The sequence below is a fragment of the Elephas maximus genome, chromosome 14 (genome assembly GCF_024166365.1).
Source record: "Elephas maximus indicus isolate mEleMax1 chromosome 14, mEleMax1 primary haplotype, whole genome shotgun sequence".
Lineage (NCBI taxonomy): Eukaryota > Metazoa > Chordata > Mammalia > Proboscidea > Elephantidae > Elephas > Elephas maximus.
This window is the reverse complement of record NC_064832.1, coordinates 15,269,901-15,287,264: the sequence shown is the minus strand read 5'-3', so window position 1 is coordinate 15,287,264 and position 17,364 is coordinate 15,269,901. Positions and strand designations below refer to the sequence as shown.

Sequence of the window (17,364 nt, the reverse complement as noted above, 5' to 3'; positions counted from 1 at the left end):
GAGTGTGTGATCTCTAGTTACACTTCTCCTCTGACCACTCTGAATCCATCAACTGCGGATACCTGAGCGTGGACATCAACATCTATCGCTGGCTGCAGTGTCACAGGTCACTAGGTGTCTAGGCTCAGGCTGACCTTGGCTGTCTTCTGCCCACGCGAGGAGCCAAATACTTCCAAGGAAATGAGGATGCTTGGTCAGTGGCCGACATCCTTTCTTTCATGCACAGAGCGGTCTAGATGAGGGGAAAGAGGCCAGGTAGGCCAGGTGAAGGCTGAGTGTGGGGCCTAAGGCTTCTTTCCCAATCCCCATGGAGACAGCCACCAGAAGGCTGGGCGGAACTTCTGACGGGGACGAGTCACAAACACTGAGCCAATAGGAGAAGTCCAGCCTAACCGGCCAGTTCCGCAGACCCCTCCATTGTACCCATGGACACACAATGGCTCCTCATATCTTTGGCCACAAAATCGAAGGCACCAGGGAATAATTCCACAGTAGCCAACCCCTGATGTGGACACGTTCGACACACTGGGACAGCAGGCAGGTACCTCTTTTCCACTTACGTTAGGATATCACTAGGCAAGGCGCCCTTCCTCAGCATCTATGGCCACTCTCTGGATGTGTTCATTCAGAGAAATCTCTTCCTTCTACCCCTGAGACACATCACAAGTATGAGGGGCCTGACAGAGAGCCTGGAGATGAAACGGGGGAGGCTTCTGGCTGGACCGCTTCCCGGTGGGTAGAAAATAGCAGGTAGTCTCTCTGGAAGGTCTTAGCTTCTGTTGATTGACATGGGCAATACAGTAGGGGAAGACCCTGGCCAGGTGGAGCTTGTGGGCAGATGCAACCTCTCTGGCGACGAATAATTCCGCTGCTGCTTTGTTTGGTGAAAACCTCCCCCCGCCAACTCGGATGAGCAGAGAACATTGACCCACACCCGCCAGGGGCCTTTCCTGGGACTAAAGATCCCAACATGGTCTCAACGTCGTCACCCTCTCAGCACACACCTTTCCTACACACATACTTCTACCTTTCTCCGTCAGTGCCTTATCCTACTAGGAAACAAAGCATGCCACTGAAAAAGGCCGATGCCAGGGAAATTGAAGAGATGATGCCATTTTCCAAATTTTTGCTGTCTACATGTCCCCGCCTCCGGTGCAACGCTGCGTATGTGGACGGGCTCCGATGGCAAGGGCGAAATCCTGGCAGTCTGGCCCTGCAGTCCAATGGTTTATGGACGTGGGGACACGGATGACCTGTTTGCCACATATAGGAGAAATCCTTGGGCCCTTCACTGGCTTGCAATTAAGCTCCACGACGTCCACTCCTGGCCCTGGCCTTTGGCTGGTGCCACATTGAACGTGTGCTCCGGAGCGATGTTTCTCCGCCCATCACTATCCTTCTGCCACCAGGGGATATGTGAGTGTGGGAGTCACCATCTGTCACTGGCAGCAGTGTCACAAGTCACTAGACTTCCAGGTACCCGCAGACCTAGGCTGCCTTCTGCCCCAGGCAAGGTCCCGAATCCTTTATCCCAGATGCTGACACCTGGCCACTGGCGGACATTGATTTTGATCAACACAGAGGTCTGAGTGAGGGTCAGCAGGCCAGGTAGGTGAAGTCATGGCCAGGTGGGCGGAACTCAGGCTACTTTGCCATCACCATGGAGACAGTCCCCCCACAGGAAGAGTGGGCAGAGCTTATGATGGGCCTGGTGACAAGACTCAGCCAATGGCAGAGATCCAGCCCAACAGGCAAATGACACAGTGGCCTCCATTGTGACCCAGGACACCTACTGGCCACAGGATTTGAGCACATCCTGGGAAAGGCTACGCAGGCACAAGGGAGCCCCTGGTGCGGACTGCTTCAGGGCATTGTCATAGCAGGCCAGGGTCCAATTTTCCCACTTTCCTCAGGATATCAGTAGGCAAGACATCCCCACTCAGCATCTCTTGCCTGTCTCTCTGTATGTGTTCATTCTCTGAAATCTCTTTCCTTCTCCCCCTGAGTCACTTCACAGCTTGGGGTGCCTGACAGAGTGCCTAGAGATGAAAGAGCAAAGAGAGAAGGCCTCTGGCTCTACTGGTTGCCCATGGGCAGAGAAGATCTGCTAGTCTATCTGCAAGGTCTAGAGAGTAGTGATTGATTGGGGAGCTACATCACGGGTGGACCCTGGCCGGGTGAATCTTGTTGACATGTGGCAGCCTCTCTGGAGACTACTAATTCCGCTGATAACATTCTATGCAAATACCCGGCTGAGTGCCATGGGCAGAAAACATTGACACATACCTGCCAGCGGCCTATCCTGGGTCTGAAGAGTCCACCCCGGTCTCCAGCGACTCATCATCTCAGCACACACTTTGACTGCACGCATGGAAATCGCCTCTCTCCACGAATGCCTTCACCTGCTAGGAAACACACGATGTCACTCAGCCAAAGGAGAGCACAGGCAAAGTCAACTGAAGCCCCCATTGTCAAGATTTTGCTTCTGCTGGGCCACAGCCCCCGGTGGCACACTGCATGCGCGTCACTTCTCCAAAGAGAAGGCCGAAATCCAGGCAACCAGGTCCCCAGCAGTCCAGAGTCTGCAGAAGGCGGCACAGGGATCGCCTCTTTGCCACATACAGGAGGGAGGCCTGTGCCCTAGACTGGCTCCGCTAGAGCTCCACGACCTCAGCTATTTTCCCTGACCTTTGGCCCGTGCCCTCATGAGTGTGTGATCTCTAGTTACACTTCTCCTCCAACCACTCTGAATCCGCCACCTGCGGATACCTGAGCATGGAAATTAACATCTATCACTCTCTACACTGTCACAGGTCACTAGGTGTTTAGGCTCAGACTGACCGTGGCTGTCTTCTGCCCAGGCAACTAGCCTAAGCCTTCAAAGGAAATGAGGACACGTGGTCACTGGCCGACATCCTTTAACCAACACTGAGTCCCTGGTCAGCATCCTGGAGTCCTGGCAAGAAGAGCCAGGCACCTCCAGGAGCATCTGGAGGAGGAGACAGGGGCTGAAGAATCTACCACACCTACTGGTGCTGCTACACATGTGGGAGACCTGGCTGCAGAGATTGCAGGCATGGCCTCAAGGTCAAAGGAGAAAGCACCTGAAGACGTGCTAGGACTCTTAGACTGAGAGAAGCAGGATGTCTGGACTGCAAAATATGCACCCGTCAGGGAAGAAGTTCATTCAAGCTTCTTAAACCCACCTCACCTGGAAAATCCATCCTCTTTTAGCCTTGTGCCTCTTCCACACCCCTTCTAGTACAAAGAGAGATGCAGCCCTACGGCACCAGGGTGGAAGAAGCCCCAGGATAGCTGTCCGAAGACATGAGGTCCACTCAAAAGCTTCCCCCGCCAAGGAGAGAAGAGGACAAGACTCATCTGCAGATGAGGTCTCAGGGCCCTGAGAATGAGCATAATGTTTGTAAGGAAAGAGAAATAGGATTTCAGTGGGACATGGAAGTCTGAGAAAGAGCCTCTGCAAAGATAGCTCTAAGGGAGGTGTGATTGTGAAGGTGGGCTGGTCACTGAGTTCTTTGTAGTACAAGGTACCAGACAGAAGCCAGACTCTGGGGGGAACCTGCCTGCCGGTGAGCAGTGGGCATAAAACCCTAAACCAATGAGAATCGAATCCCTTCCCAGCAGCTTCTGCACAGATCAGTGATGTTTGCTTGGTCTTTCTCTTTTCTGTGGTCTAACCTGATCTGTTCTGACATCAGAGAGTTGGAATAGAAAAGCCTGACTGAGATGAAACGAGCAAAGAGAAGACAAGGCCTCCTAAATCTGGTGAAGACAGAACACAGATAATCAAAGGTGAGGATGGAAGAAAGAGATTGAGTTCCAAGTCCCATCCACAGTATCCCAGGGCCTGGGAATCCCTGGAAGTGCCAGAGGTGTGTACTCCCTGGGAGATGCGACCCCAAGTGTCAGAGGAAGCCCTATGGAGCAAGGAAGGGAGGGCAGGGACTCTAGGATGGGCACTTCCATACAGGCTGCCCATGTGAATTTCTCAGAGTGACCGTGACAGATCCTGAGAGGGACAGTTTGAGGCAAAGGAAAGTAAGTTTTCTGAAGGGGGTGAATTCCGCAGTCACCTGATAATGAAACAGAAATCCCGTCCTGCTCAGAGGTACTGAGTAGGAGGGATTGTGAATTCCCATCCTGCACAGAGGTTGGCTGGGAAGTTCAACTGTCTAAAGACAATGTGGCCAAAGTCTTCTTTATCTTTCAAAGATATATCTTTAACTTCCTGCAAATTCAATCCTGAAAAAAAGCCTAGAATACACAAGTGTGGGTTTTTCAGGAGAGCAACAAGGGGAGAAGGTGATAGTGGCATATCAGAGGAGAACAATAGTCTAATGGTCCCTGTGTGTCCAGCATTCTTCCTTACCTGTAGACATGTACATGCAGTAGATGTTTTAGCAATAACTGAATTAATCCTCACAGAATTCTTTTTGGCCATTTCGAGGCATAGAGACCAGAAGAAGTCATTAGTTACAAGAGCAAGCAATAATTTGCTGGTCTGAATTTTGTTCAATTTCTGTGTTTGCCCTTCATAGATGGATAAAAGTCTCTGAATCTGGCATTGAAGACGGTGTTTTCTCTATTGTTATGGATTGAATAGTGTCCCCCAAAATGTGTGTCAACCTGGCCAGGCCATGATGCCCAGTATTGTGTGGTTGTCCTGCATTTTGTGATCTGATGTGATTACTTATGTGTTGTAAATTCTAACCTTTGTGATGTTAATGAGGTGGGATTAGAGGCAGTTAGATTAATGAGGGAGGACACAATCTACAGGATAAGGCTGAGTCTTGAGTCAGTCTCTTTTGAGATACAAAGAGAAAAGTGAGCAGAAATGAGAGGGACCTCATACCACCAAGGAAGAAGTGCCTGGAGTGGAGCATGTCCTTTTTTTTTTTTTTTTTTTATAATAACTTTTATTAAGCTTCAAGTGAACGTTTACAAATCCAATCAGTCTGTCACATATAAGTTTACATACATCTCACTCCCTACTCCCACTTACTCTCCCCGTCTTGAGTCAGCCCTTTCAGTCTCTCCTTTCTTGACAATTTTGCCGGCTTCCCTCTCTCTCTATCCTCCCATCCCCCCTCCAGACAAGAGTTGCCAACACAATCTCAAGTGTACACCTGATATAATTAGCTCACTCTTCATCAGCGTCTCTCTCCCACCCGCTGACCAGTCCCTTTCATGTCTGATGAGTTGTCTTCAGGGATGGTTCCTGTCCTGTGTCAACAGAAGGTCTGGAGAGCATGACCGCCGGGATTCCTCCAGTCTCAGTCAGACCATTAAGTTTGGTCTTCTTATGAGAATTTGGGGTCTGCATCCCACTGCTCTCCTGCTCCCTCAGGGGTCCTCTGCTGAGCTCCCTGTCAGGGCAGTCATCGATTGTGGCCGGGCACCAACTAGTTCTTCTGGTCTCAGGATGATGTAGGTCTCTGGTTCATGTGGCCCTTTCTATCTCTTGGGCTCTTAGTTGTCATGTGGGCTTGGTGTTCTTCATTTTCCTTTGCTCCAGGTGGGTTGAGACCAATTGCTGCATCTTAGATGGCTGCTTGTTAGCATTTAAGACCCCAGACGCCACATTTCAAAGTGGGATGCAGAATGATTTCATAATAGAATTATTTTGCCAATTGACTTAGAAGTCCCCGCAAACCATGTTCCCCAGACCCCCGCGCTTGCTCCGCTGAGCTTTGAAGCATTCATTTTATCCCGGAAACTTCTTTGCTTTTGGTCCAGTCCAATTGAGCTGACCTTCCATGTATTGAGTGTTGTCTTTCCCTTCACCTAAAGCAGTTCTTATCTACTGATTAATCAATAAAAAAACCCTCTCCCACCCTCCCTCCCTCCCCCCCTCGTAACCACAAAAGTATGTGTTCTTCTCAGGTTTACTATTTCTCAAGATCTTATAATAGTGGTCTTATACAGTATTTGTCCTTTTGCCTCTGACTCATTTCGCTCAGCATAATGCCTTCCAGGTTCCTCCATGTTATGAAATGTTTCAGAGATTCGTCACTGTTCTTTATCGATGCGTAGTATTCCATTGTGTGAATATACCACAATTTATTTACCCATTCATCCGTTGATGGACACCTTGGTTGCTTCCAACTTTTTGCTATTGTAAACAGAGCTGCAATAAACATGGGTGTGCATATATCTGTTTGTATGAAGGCTCTTGTATCTCTAGGGTATATTCCGAGGAGTGGGATTTCTGGGTTGTATGGTAGTTCTATTTCTAACTGTTTAAGATAACGCCAGATAGATTTCCAAAGTGGTTGTACCATTTTACATTCCCACCAGCAGTGTATGAGAGTTCCAATCTCTCCGCAGCCTCTCCAACATTTATTATTTTGTGTTTTTTGGATTAATGCCAGCCTTGCTGGTGTGAGATGGAATCTCATTGTAGTTTTAATTTGCATTTCTCTAATGGCTAATGATCGAGAGCATTTTCTCATGTATCTGTTGGCTGCCTGAATATCTTCTTTAGAGAAATGTGTGTTCATATCCTTTGCCCACTTCTTGATTGGGTTGTTTGTCTTTTTGTGGTTGAGTTTTGACAGAATCATGTAGATTTTAGAGATCAGGCGCTGGTCGGAGATGTCATAGCTGAAAATTCTTTCCCAATCTGTAGGTGGTCTTTTTACTCTTTTGGTGAAGTCTTTAGATGAGCATAGGTGTTTGATTTTTAGGAGCTCCCAGTTATCGGGTTTCTCTTCATCATTTTTGGTAATGTTTTGTATTCTGTTTATACCTTGTATTAGGGCTCCTAGGGTTGTCCCAATTTTTTCTTCCATGATCTTTATCGTTTTAGTCTTTATGTTTAGGTCTTTGATCCACTTGGAGTTAGTTTTTGTGCATGGTGTGAGGTATGGGTCCTGTTTCATTTTTTTGCAAATGGATATCCAGTTATGCCAGCACCATTTGTTAAAAAGGCTGTCTTTTCCCCAGTTAATTGACACTGGTCCTTTGTCAAATATCAGCTGCTCATACGTGGATGGATCTATGTCTGGGTTCTCAATTCTGTTCCATTGGTCTATGTGTCTGTTGTTGTACCAATACCAGGCTGTTTTGACTACTGTGGCTGTATAATAGGTTCTGAAGTCAGGTAAGGTGAGGCCTCCCACTTTCTTCTTCTTTTTCAGTAGTGCTTTGCTTATCCGGGGCTTCTTTCCCTTCCATATGAAATTGGTGATTTGTTTCTCTATCCCCTTAAAATATGACATTGGAATTTGGATCGGAAGTGCGTTAAATGTATAGATGGCTTTTGGTAGAATAGACATTTTTACTATGTTAAGTCTTCCTATCCATGAGCAAGGTATGTTTTTCCACTTAAGTATGTCCTTTTGAATTTCTTGTAGTAGAGCTTTGTAGTTTTCTTTGTATAGGTCTTTTACATCCTTGGTAAGATTTATTCCTAAGTATCTTATCTTCTTGGGGGCTACCGTGAATGGTATTGATTTGGTTATTTCCTCTTCGGTGTTCTTTTTGTTGATGTAGAGGAATCCAAGTGATTTTTGTATGTTTATTTTATAACCTGAGACTCTGCCAAACTCTTCTATTAGTTTCAGTAGTTTTCTGGAGGATTCCTTAGGGTTTTCTGTGTATATAATCATGTCATCTGCAAATAGTGATAACTTTACTTCTTCCTTGCCAATCCGGATACCTTTTATTTCTTTGTCTAGCCTGATTGCCCTGGCTAAGACTTCCAACACGATGTTGAATAAGAGCGGTGATAAAGGGCATCCTTGTCTGGTTCCCGTTCTCAAGGGAAATGCTTTCAGGTTCTCTCCATTTAGAGTGATATTGGCTGTTGGCTTTGCATAGATGCCCTTTATTATGTTGAGGAATTTTCCTTCAATTCCTATTTTGGTAAGAGTTTTTATCATAAATGGGTGTTGGACTTTGTCAAATGCCTTTTCTGCATCAATTGATAAGATCATGTGGTTTTTGTCTTTTGTTTTATTTATGTGATGGATTACATTAATGGTTTTTCTGATATTAAACCAGCCTTGCATACCTGGTATAAATCCCACTTGATCAGGGTGAATTATTTTTTTGATGTGTTGTTGGATTCTATTGGCTAGAATTTTGTTGAGGATTTTTGCATCAATGTTCATGAGGGATATAGGTCTATAATTTTCTTTTTTTGTAATGTCTTTACCTGGTTTTGGTATCAGGGAGATGGTGGCTTCATAGAATGAGTTGGATAGTATTCCGTCATTTTCTATGCTTTGGAATACCTTTAGTAGTAGTGGTGTTAACTCTTCTCTGAAAATTTGGTAGAACTCTGCAGTGAAGCCGTCCGGGCCAGGACTTTTTTTTGTTGGGAGTTTTTTGATTACCGTTTCAATCTCTTTTTTTGTTATGGGTCTATTTAGTTGTTCTGCTTCTGAATGTGTTAGTTTAGGTAGGTAGTGTTTTTCAAGGAATTCATCCATTTCTTCTAGGTTTTCAAATTTGTTAGAGTACAATTTTTCATAATAATCTGAAATGATTCTTTTAATTTCATTTGGTTCTGTTGTGATGTGGTCCTTCTCATTTCTTATTCGGGTTATTTGTTTCCTTTCCTGTATTTCTTTAGTCAGTCTAGCCAATGGTTTATCAATTTTGTTAATTTTTTCAAAGAACCAGCTTTTGGCTTTGTTAATTCTTTCAATTGTTTTTCTGTTCTCTAATTCATTTAGTTCAGCTCTAATTTTTATTATTTGTTTTCTTCTGGTGCCTGATGGATTCTTTTGTTGCTCACTTTCTATTTGTTCAAGTTGTAGGGACAGTTCTCTGATTTTGGCTCTTTCTTCTTTTTGTATGTGTGCATTTATTGATATAAATTGACCTCTGAGCACTGCTTTTGCTGTGTCCCAGAGGTTTTGATAGGAAGTATTTTCATTCTCGTTGCTTTCTATGAATTTCCTTATTCCCTCCTTGATGTCTTCTATAACCCAGTCTTTTTTCAGGAGGGTATTGTTCATTTTCCAAGTATTTGATTTCTTTTCCCTCGTTCTTCTGTTATTGATCTCTAGTTTTATTGCCTTGTGGTCTGAGAAGATGCTTTGTAATATTTCGATGTTTTGGACTCTGCAAAGGTTTGTTTTATGACCTAATATGTGGTCTATTCTAGAGAATGTTCCATGTGCGCTAGAAAAAAAAGTATATTTTGCAGCAGTTGGGTGGAGAGTTCTGTATAAGTCAATGAGGTCAAGTTGGTTGATTGTTGTAATTAGATCTTCCGTGTCTCTGTTGAGCTTCTTACTGGATGTCCTGTCCTTCTCCGAAAGGGGTGTGTTGAAGTCTCCTACTATAATTGTGGAGGTATCTATCTCGCTTTTCAGTTCTGTTAAAATTTGATTTATATATCTTGCAGCCCTGTCATTGGGTGCATAAATATTTAATATGGTTATGTCTTCCTGATCAATTGTCCCTTTTATCATTATATAGTGTCCTTCTTTATCCTTTGTGGTGGATTTAAGTCTAAAGTCTATTTTGTCAGAAATTAATATTGCTACTCCTCTTCTTTTTTGCTTATTGTTTGCTTGATATACTTTTTTCCATCCTTTGAGTTTTAGTTTGTTTGTGTCTCTAAGTCTAAGGTGTGTCTCTTGTAGGCAGCATATAGATGGATCGTGTTTCTTTATCCAGTCTGTGACTCTCTGTCTCTTTATTGGTGCATTTAGTCCATTTACATTCAGGGTAATTATAGATAAATAAGTTTTTAGTGCTGTCATTTTGATGCCTTTTTATGTGTGTTGTTGACAATTTCATTTTTCCACATACTTTTTTGTGCTGAGGCGTTTTTCTTAGTAAATTGTGAGATCCTCACTTTCATAGTGTTTGACTTTATGTTAGTTGAGTCGTTACGTTTTTCTTGGTTTTTGTCTTGAGTTATAGAGTTGTTATACCTTTTTGTGGTTACCTCATTATATACCCCTATTTTTCTAAGTAAAAACCTAACTTGTATTGTTCTATATCGCCTTGTATCACTCTCCATATGGCAGTTCAATGCCTCCTGTATTTAGTCCCTCTTTTTGATTATTGTGATCTTTTACCTATTGACTTCCATGATTCCCTGTTATGTGTATTTTTTTTTTAATTAATCTTAATTTGTTTGTTTTTGTGATTTCCCTATTTGAGTTGATATCAGGACGTTCTGTTTTGTGACCTTGTGTTGTGCTGATATCTGATATTATTGGTTCTCTGACCAAACAATATCCTTTAGTATTTCTTGTAGCTTTGGTTTGGTTTTTGCAAATTCTCTAAACTTGTGTTTGTCTGTAAATATCTTAATTTCGCCTTCAAATTTCAGAGAGAGTTTTGCTGGATATATGATCCTTGGTTGGCAGTTTTTCTCCTTCAGTGTTCTGTATATGTCGTCCCATTCCCTTCTTGCCTGCATGGTTTCTGCTGAGTAGTCAGAACATATTCTTATTGATTCTCCCTTGAAGGAAACCTTTCTTTTCTCCCTGGCTGCTTTTAAAATTTTCTGTTTATCTTTGGTTTTGGTGAGTTTGATGATAATATGTCTTGGTGTTTTTCTTTTTGGATCAATCTTAAATGGGGTTCGATGAGCATCTTGGATAGATATCCTTTCGTCTTTCATGATGTCAGGGAAGTTTTCTGTCAGAAGTTCTTCAACTATTTTCTCTGTGTTTTCTGTCCCCCCTCCCTGTTCTGGGACTCCAATCACCCGCAGGTTATCCTTCTTGATAGAGTCCCACATAATTCTTAGGGTTTCTTCATTTTTTTTAATTCTTTTATCTGATTTTTTTTCAGCTATGTTGGTGTTGATTCCCTGGTCCTCCAGATGTCCCAGTCTGCATTCTAATTGCTCGAGTCTGCTCCTCTGACTTCCTAGTGTGTTGTCTAATTCTGTTATTTTATTGTTAATCTTTTGGATTTCTACATGTTGTCTCTCTATGGATTCTTGCAACTTATTAATTTTTCCAGTATGTTCTTGAATAATCTTTTTGAGTTCTTCAACAGTTTTATCAGTGTGTTCCTTGGCTTTTTCTGCAGATATCCTAATTTCATTTGTGATATCATTAAGCATTCTGTAAATTAGTTTTTTATATTCTGTATCTGATAATTCCAAAATTGTGTCTTCATTTGGGAAAGATTTTGATTCTTTTGTTTGGGGAGTTGGAGAAGCTGTCACGGTCTGCTTCTTTAAGTGGTTTGATATGGATTGTTGTCTCCGAGCCATCACTGGGAAACTAGTTTTTCCAGAAAATCCGCTAAAAAAAAACTGCAGTCAGATCCCTATCAGAGTTCTCCCTCTGGCTCAGGCTATTCAGATGTTAATGAAGCCGCCTGGGGAGGGTGGGGGAGGGAACAGAGAGATAGGAGAGTAGCACCTCAGAATATAGCCAGAGTTGCTTGTCTTGCTTGGAATGACTATTATATCTGAGATTCCCGCGGGCGCGTCGCCTATGTGTGCTGTCTGTGTGGAGATTGCCCCCGGGGGGTCTGGCCCGCTGGAGTCACGGTCAGATCCTCCGCTTCCAGCCCCACGCCCAGCGTCAAGGCTCCCCTACTGGGACGGTGCACTCTCGACTCCAAAATCAGTCGCTGCCTCCCGGGGACTTCTCGTCCCTCCAGCCGCGTGGCCGTGCCGCCCCCGTGAACCAGGTGGGCCCCCTCCCGGGGTTAGTTCAGATTGGTGGAGTAGCTCCCCGTGCTTGTGCCGCGACCGAGTGTCCCGGCTGGAACGCTGTTCTCCCCGCTCCAATACCAGTCGCTGCCTCCCGGGGACTTCTCCTACCGGCTGCGTCCCACGCCGCCCGCGCGACCCGGATGGTCACCTTCCCGGGGTTAGTTCAGGGGGTGGAGCAACTCTCCGTGTTTATGGCGTACCTGCGTGCAGTCCAAATCCCTGTGGGACGGTTCCCCGGCTCGGATGCTGCTCTTTCTGCTCCAAGATCAGTCACTGCCTCCCGGGGACTTCTCCTAACGGCTGCGTCCCACGCCGCCCGTGGAACCGGCTAGTCCCCCTCCCGGGGTTAGTTCAGGGGGGTGGAGCAGGTCTCTGTGCTTGTGCCGTACCTGACTGGTATGCTGGCTCCAGGCTCTGGAAACAATCGCTGCTTCCCCGTATTAGTTCGTTCTCCGTCTCTAAATCTGTGTTTGTTGTTCAGGGTTCGTAGATTGTTATGTATGTGATCGATTCACTTGTTTTTCCGTGTCTTTGTTGTAAGAGGGATCCGAGGTAGCGTCTGCCTAGTCCGCCATCTTGGCTCCACCTCCCCGAGCATGTCCTTTTGACCCAGCGTCCAGGCGCTGAGAATTTCCTAGGCCAGGGGAAGATAGATGACAAGGACTTTCCCCCAGAGCCACAAAGAGAGAAAGCTTTCTCCTAGAGCTGGTGCCCTGACTTCAAACTTCTTGCTTCTTAAACTGTGAGAGAATAAGTTTCTGTTTGTTAAAGGCATCCACTTGTGGAATCTCTGCTATAGCCACACTAGATAACTAAAAAACACATATATAAAATAGTAAAAAAAAAAAAATGTTTCAAATACACACACATACACGTATGATGTTATTAAACTTTAAAAGGTTTTACATTCTTATAACACATTTAACAACAGAGATTTGTATACAGAAGTTATAATAAGAGCCATCCCCACATAAGTATATTGTACCTGCTCCCCCAAAGTGTCCAGTGTCCAAAGATACATATGTACCCTTTTACACACTTCTTTTTGCCGGGACACATGTAAGTACATTCATTTCTTTGTTTTTATGGAAATTAGGTCACATTCTACCCATGTTTTCCTCTGAATCACTCTTCACTTGACAATTTTTCATGGTTCCTCTAAATCAGCAGACATGGAAGAAGCACTCTTTTTGGTTCTTCTTATTTTTAACTCCCACCACTCTTCTGTCAGTTTGTTGTAGTGTGGTGGCTTGCATGTTGCTGTGATGTTAGAAGCTATGCCACCGGTATTTCAAATACCACCAGGTTCACCCATGGTAGACTGGTTTGAGTGGAGCTCTGGATTTAGACAGACTAGGAAAAAGGACCTAGTGACCTATTTCTAAAAACAACTGGCCAGTGAAATCTTACAAATAGTACTGGAACACTGTCTGATTGAATGACAGAGGATAACCCCTTAGGTTGGAAGGCACTCCAAATACGAGTGGGGAAGAGCTACCTCCTCAAAGTAGATCCCACTTTAATGACGTTTCCTGATGGGGCACAACTCATAATGAGAAGAAACTGATGCAAATATCCTTTAATAATCAGAATGTGGAATGAAGGAAGTGTGAATCTAGGGAAATTGGAAGTCATCAAAAATGAAATGGAATGCATAAAGGTCAGTAATCCAAGGCATTAGTGAGCTGAAATAGCTTGGTTTTGGACATTTTAAACTAGATAATGATATGTTCTACTATGCCAGGATTGAGATACTGAAGAGAACGGCATCATATTCATCGATAAAAAGAACATTTCAAGATCTTTTCTGAAGTAGAACACTACGAACAATAGGATAATATTCACAGGCCTACCAGGAAGACCAGTTAATAAGACTATTATTCAAATTTACACACAAATCATGAATGTGAAAGATGAAGAAGTTGAAGGTTTTTACCAAGTTCCGCAGTTTGAAACTGATCAAACGTGATGCATTCATCAATCAAGATGTACTGATAATTACGTAATTAGAATGCGAAGTTGAAAACAAAACAGACAAATCAGCAGTTGGAAAATAAGGTATTGATGATAGAAATGACAATGAAGCTTACATGATAGAATTTGGCAAGACCAATGACTTATTCATTGCACATACCTTTCGTCAGGAACATAAATGGTGACTATACTCGTGAACCATTCCAGGCAGAATAGATAGGAATCAAATTTGTGGAAGGTGATGATGGAGAAGGTCAATACCATGAGTCAGAATCAGGCCAGCGGCTGACTGCAGAACAGATGATCAGTTGCTCATATTCACGTTCAAGTAGAAGCTGAAGAAAATTAAAACAAGTCCATGAGTCAAAGTATGCCCTTGAGTATATCAAACCTGAATTTAGAGACCATCTCAAGAATAGATTTGATGCACTGCACACTAATGATCGAAGACCAGAGTAGTTGTGGGATGATAGCAAGGACATCATATATGAAAAAAACAAAAAGTCATTAGAAAGACAGGAAAGAAAGCAAAGACCAAAGAGGATGTCACAAGAGACTCTGAATCTTGCTCTTGAATGTACAGTAGCTAAAGAGAATGGAAGGAAAAATAAAGTAAAAGAGCTCAACAGAATACCTGAAAGGGAAGCTGGAGAAGACAAAGTATGATAATAATAATGTGAACAGATCTGGAGTTAGAAAACCAAAAGGGAAGAAAACACCTGGCATTTCTCAAGCTGGAAGAACTGAAGGAAATATTCAAGCCTCTAGGTGCAATACTGAAGGAAGGATTCTATGGGCAAAATATCGAACAACACAGGAAACATCAAAAGAAGACGGAAGGAATACACAGACTCAATACACCAAAAAGAATTGGTCGACGTTCAACCATTTCAGGAGGTAGCACTGGATCAAGAGCTGATGGTACTGAAGGAAGAACTCCAAGCTGCACTGAAGGCATTGGCAAAAAACTCGGCTCCAGAAACTGATGGAGTACCAAATGAGATGTTTCAACACAGGGACTCAGTGCTGGAGGCGCTCACTTGACTATTCCAATATATTTGGAAGACAGCTACCTGACCAAATGACTGAAAGAGATCTATATGTGTACCCATTTCAAAGAGAGGTGGTCCAATGCAATGCGGAAATTATCGAGCAATGTCATTAACATCCCACGCAAGAAAAATTTTGCTGAATATAATTTAAAAACAGTTGCAGCAGTACACAGACAGGCAACTACCAAAAATTCAAGCTGGATTCAGAGGAAGACATGGAATGTGGGATATCATTTCTGATGTCTGATGGATCTTGGCTGAAAGTAGAGAATATCAGTAAGATGTTTACCTATTTTTGTTTCCTATACAAGCACACTCAACTGTGTGGCTCATGACAAATTATGGATAGCTTAGCAAAGAATGGGAATTCCAGAACACTTAACTGTATTCATGCGGAATATCTACGTAGACCAAGAGGCAGTCATTTGAGTAGGGCAAGGGGATACTGTGTGGTTTAAAATCAGAAAGTTATGTGTCATGGTGGTATCCTTTCACCATACTTACTCAATCTGTATGCTGAGCAAACATTCTGAGAAGCTGGTCTCGAAGAACAAGAACATGGCATTAGTTTTGGAGAAAGATTCACTAACAACCTATGATATGCAGCTGATACGACTTTGCTTGCTGAAAGTAAAGAGGACTTGAAGCAGTTACTGATGAAGAGCAACCACTACAGCCTTCAGTATGGATTACACCTCAACAAAAAGAAAACAAAAATTCTCACAACTGGACCAGTAAGCAACACCATGATAAACAGAGAAAATACTGAAGTCATCAAGCATTTCATTTAACTTGAATCCATAATCAATGCCCACAGAAGCAGCAGTCAAGAATTCAAACAATGTATTGCATTGGGCAAATCTGTTGCAAACGACCTCCTTAAAGTGTTGAGAAAGAAAGATGTCACTTTGAGGACTAACGTGTGCCTGAGCAAAGCCATGATATTTTCTACCACCTCACATGCTTGAGCAAGTTAGACAATGAATACGGAAAACCGAAGAACTGATTCATTTAAAATATGGTGTTGGCAAAGAATACTGAATATACCATGGAGTGCCAGAAGAATAAACAAAACCATCTTGGAAGAAGTACACCAAGAATGCACCTTAGAAGCAAGGATGGCGAGACTTCGTCTCACGTGCCTTGGACATATTTTCAGGAGGGACCTGTCCCAGGAGAGGCTCATCATGCTTGGAAAAGCTGAGGGTCAGAAAAAAAGAGGAAGGCGCTCAACAACATGAACTGACACAATGGCTGCAAGAATGGGCTCAAACATAGCAATGATTGTGAGGATGGTTCAGGATCAGGCGGTGTTTCATTCTGTTTTACACAGGATCGATGGCCTCTAACAGCCACAACTAACATATGTATGCATATATATATGTATGTGTGTATGTGTGTGTGTGTATATATATATACCCATTGCCATCGAGTCGGTTCCAACTCATAGTGACCCTACAGGACAAAGTAGAACTGCCCCACAGAGTTCCCAAGGAGCGCCTGGTGGATTCGAACTGCTAACCTTTTGGTTAGCAGCTATAGCTATTAACCATTATGCGACTAGGGTTTCCATATATATATATATTCTCTTCACTAGTTTTGCATCTCTAGAGATCCCAGGCTAAGACATTTGGTACCTACTGTGGTTCTAGAGGAACCAAATCTTAAGGATGAGTTTTCTGAATTGATTCTCAAGTCTGGCTAGTCTTAAAGGCACTGATGACTGTCTCCAGTAGTAAACAGGCTATTGCTAATCCATGGTGGGAGGTGACAATAGAAATACGCAAAATACTACTACCACTGGATCAAATATTTGTGAGAGACAAGGCTCTGCCTGATTACATATTTGATACTTTTCTATAATTTTGTCAGAATAAGAATAATAAGGAAGCTGCCTGGTTAGTCCTGCTTTTGCTAGTCACACTGGTGAATGAAAGAAATGGGCTCAAAGCTCAAGCACCACATACAAGATCTGAAAGCTGCCACTTGTGCCCAGAAAGAAAACCATATTTCTTATAGTAACAAGGCTAATGCTGCCAAAAATAAACTCAGATTCTTATCATAAGAGTGACTGAATTAAAGCGCCAATTGAATATCCAGCCTCAAATGGTGTCTGAAGTTAGAGTGAGGGCACTGATTGGGAAGAAATGGGATCCTGAAACTCGGGATGAGGACATATGGGCAGACAGTCAGGAAGCGGGGGACAATGAACCTCCAATTTCTGTTGAATCGCTCTTCCTAACAGAACCAGACCTCTTACTCCCATCTGAAGAGATTCTCTAACTTTGCCTGCTAAGGCACCCTTCCCAGTAAAACAATTATCCCTTCCACCTCCATCTAATGAGATTACCCTCAGCTGTGCCTGAAGTGTCTTGTTTGAGTTGTCTCCTGGGGTGGTATCTGGGGCATTGCCTCGGGCATCACCTTAGGCAGATGTCTTATAAGACACGGCTGAACATCCCACTGCCACTGCCTATTTTTGCTTCTAGACCTATACCTAGACTTCAGTCCCAACAAGCCCCAAAAGGTGAACTATGAAGTGTGACCCAGGAGAAGGTATGCTAAACTCCAAAAGAACTGCTTGATTTTTCTAATACATACATACAGAAACCTGGTGAATATGTGTGGGAATGGCTATTATGGGTGTGGGATAATGGTGCAAGCAACATAAAG

The 17,364-nt window shown here is 43.4% G+C and overlaps 1 protein-coding gene across 12 annotated transcripts in view; it reads right to left on the bottom strand.

Annotated features, from left to right (window-relative positions):
- Positions 1 to 17,364, bottom strand: part of LOC126058320 (translation initiation factor IF-2-like) — an 88,630-nt gene that overhangs the window by 23,765 nt on the left and 47,501 nt on the right. For 5 of the 12 annotated variants that reach the window (XM_049853390.1, XM_049853388.1, XM_049853392.1 and 2 more), the window contains one exon: positions 13,800 to 13,974. In XM_049853390.1, the coding sequence (XP_049709347.1) occupies positions 13,800 to 13,903 (104 nt within the window). In that variant the 5' untranslated portion in view covers positions 13,904 to 13,974. Of the gene's footprint in view, positions 1 to 2,286; positions 2,406 to 12,123; positions 12,406 to 12,444; positions 12,470 to 13,799; positions 13,975 to 17,364 lie in introns of those variants that run through there. The other 7 variants (XR_007513186.1, XR_007513185.1, XR_007513183.1 and 4 more) reach the window with 4 other exon arrangements.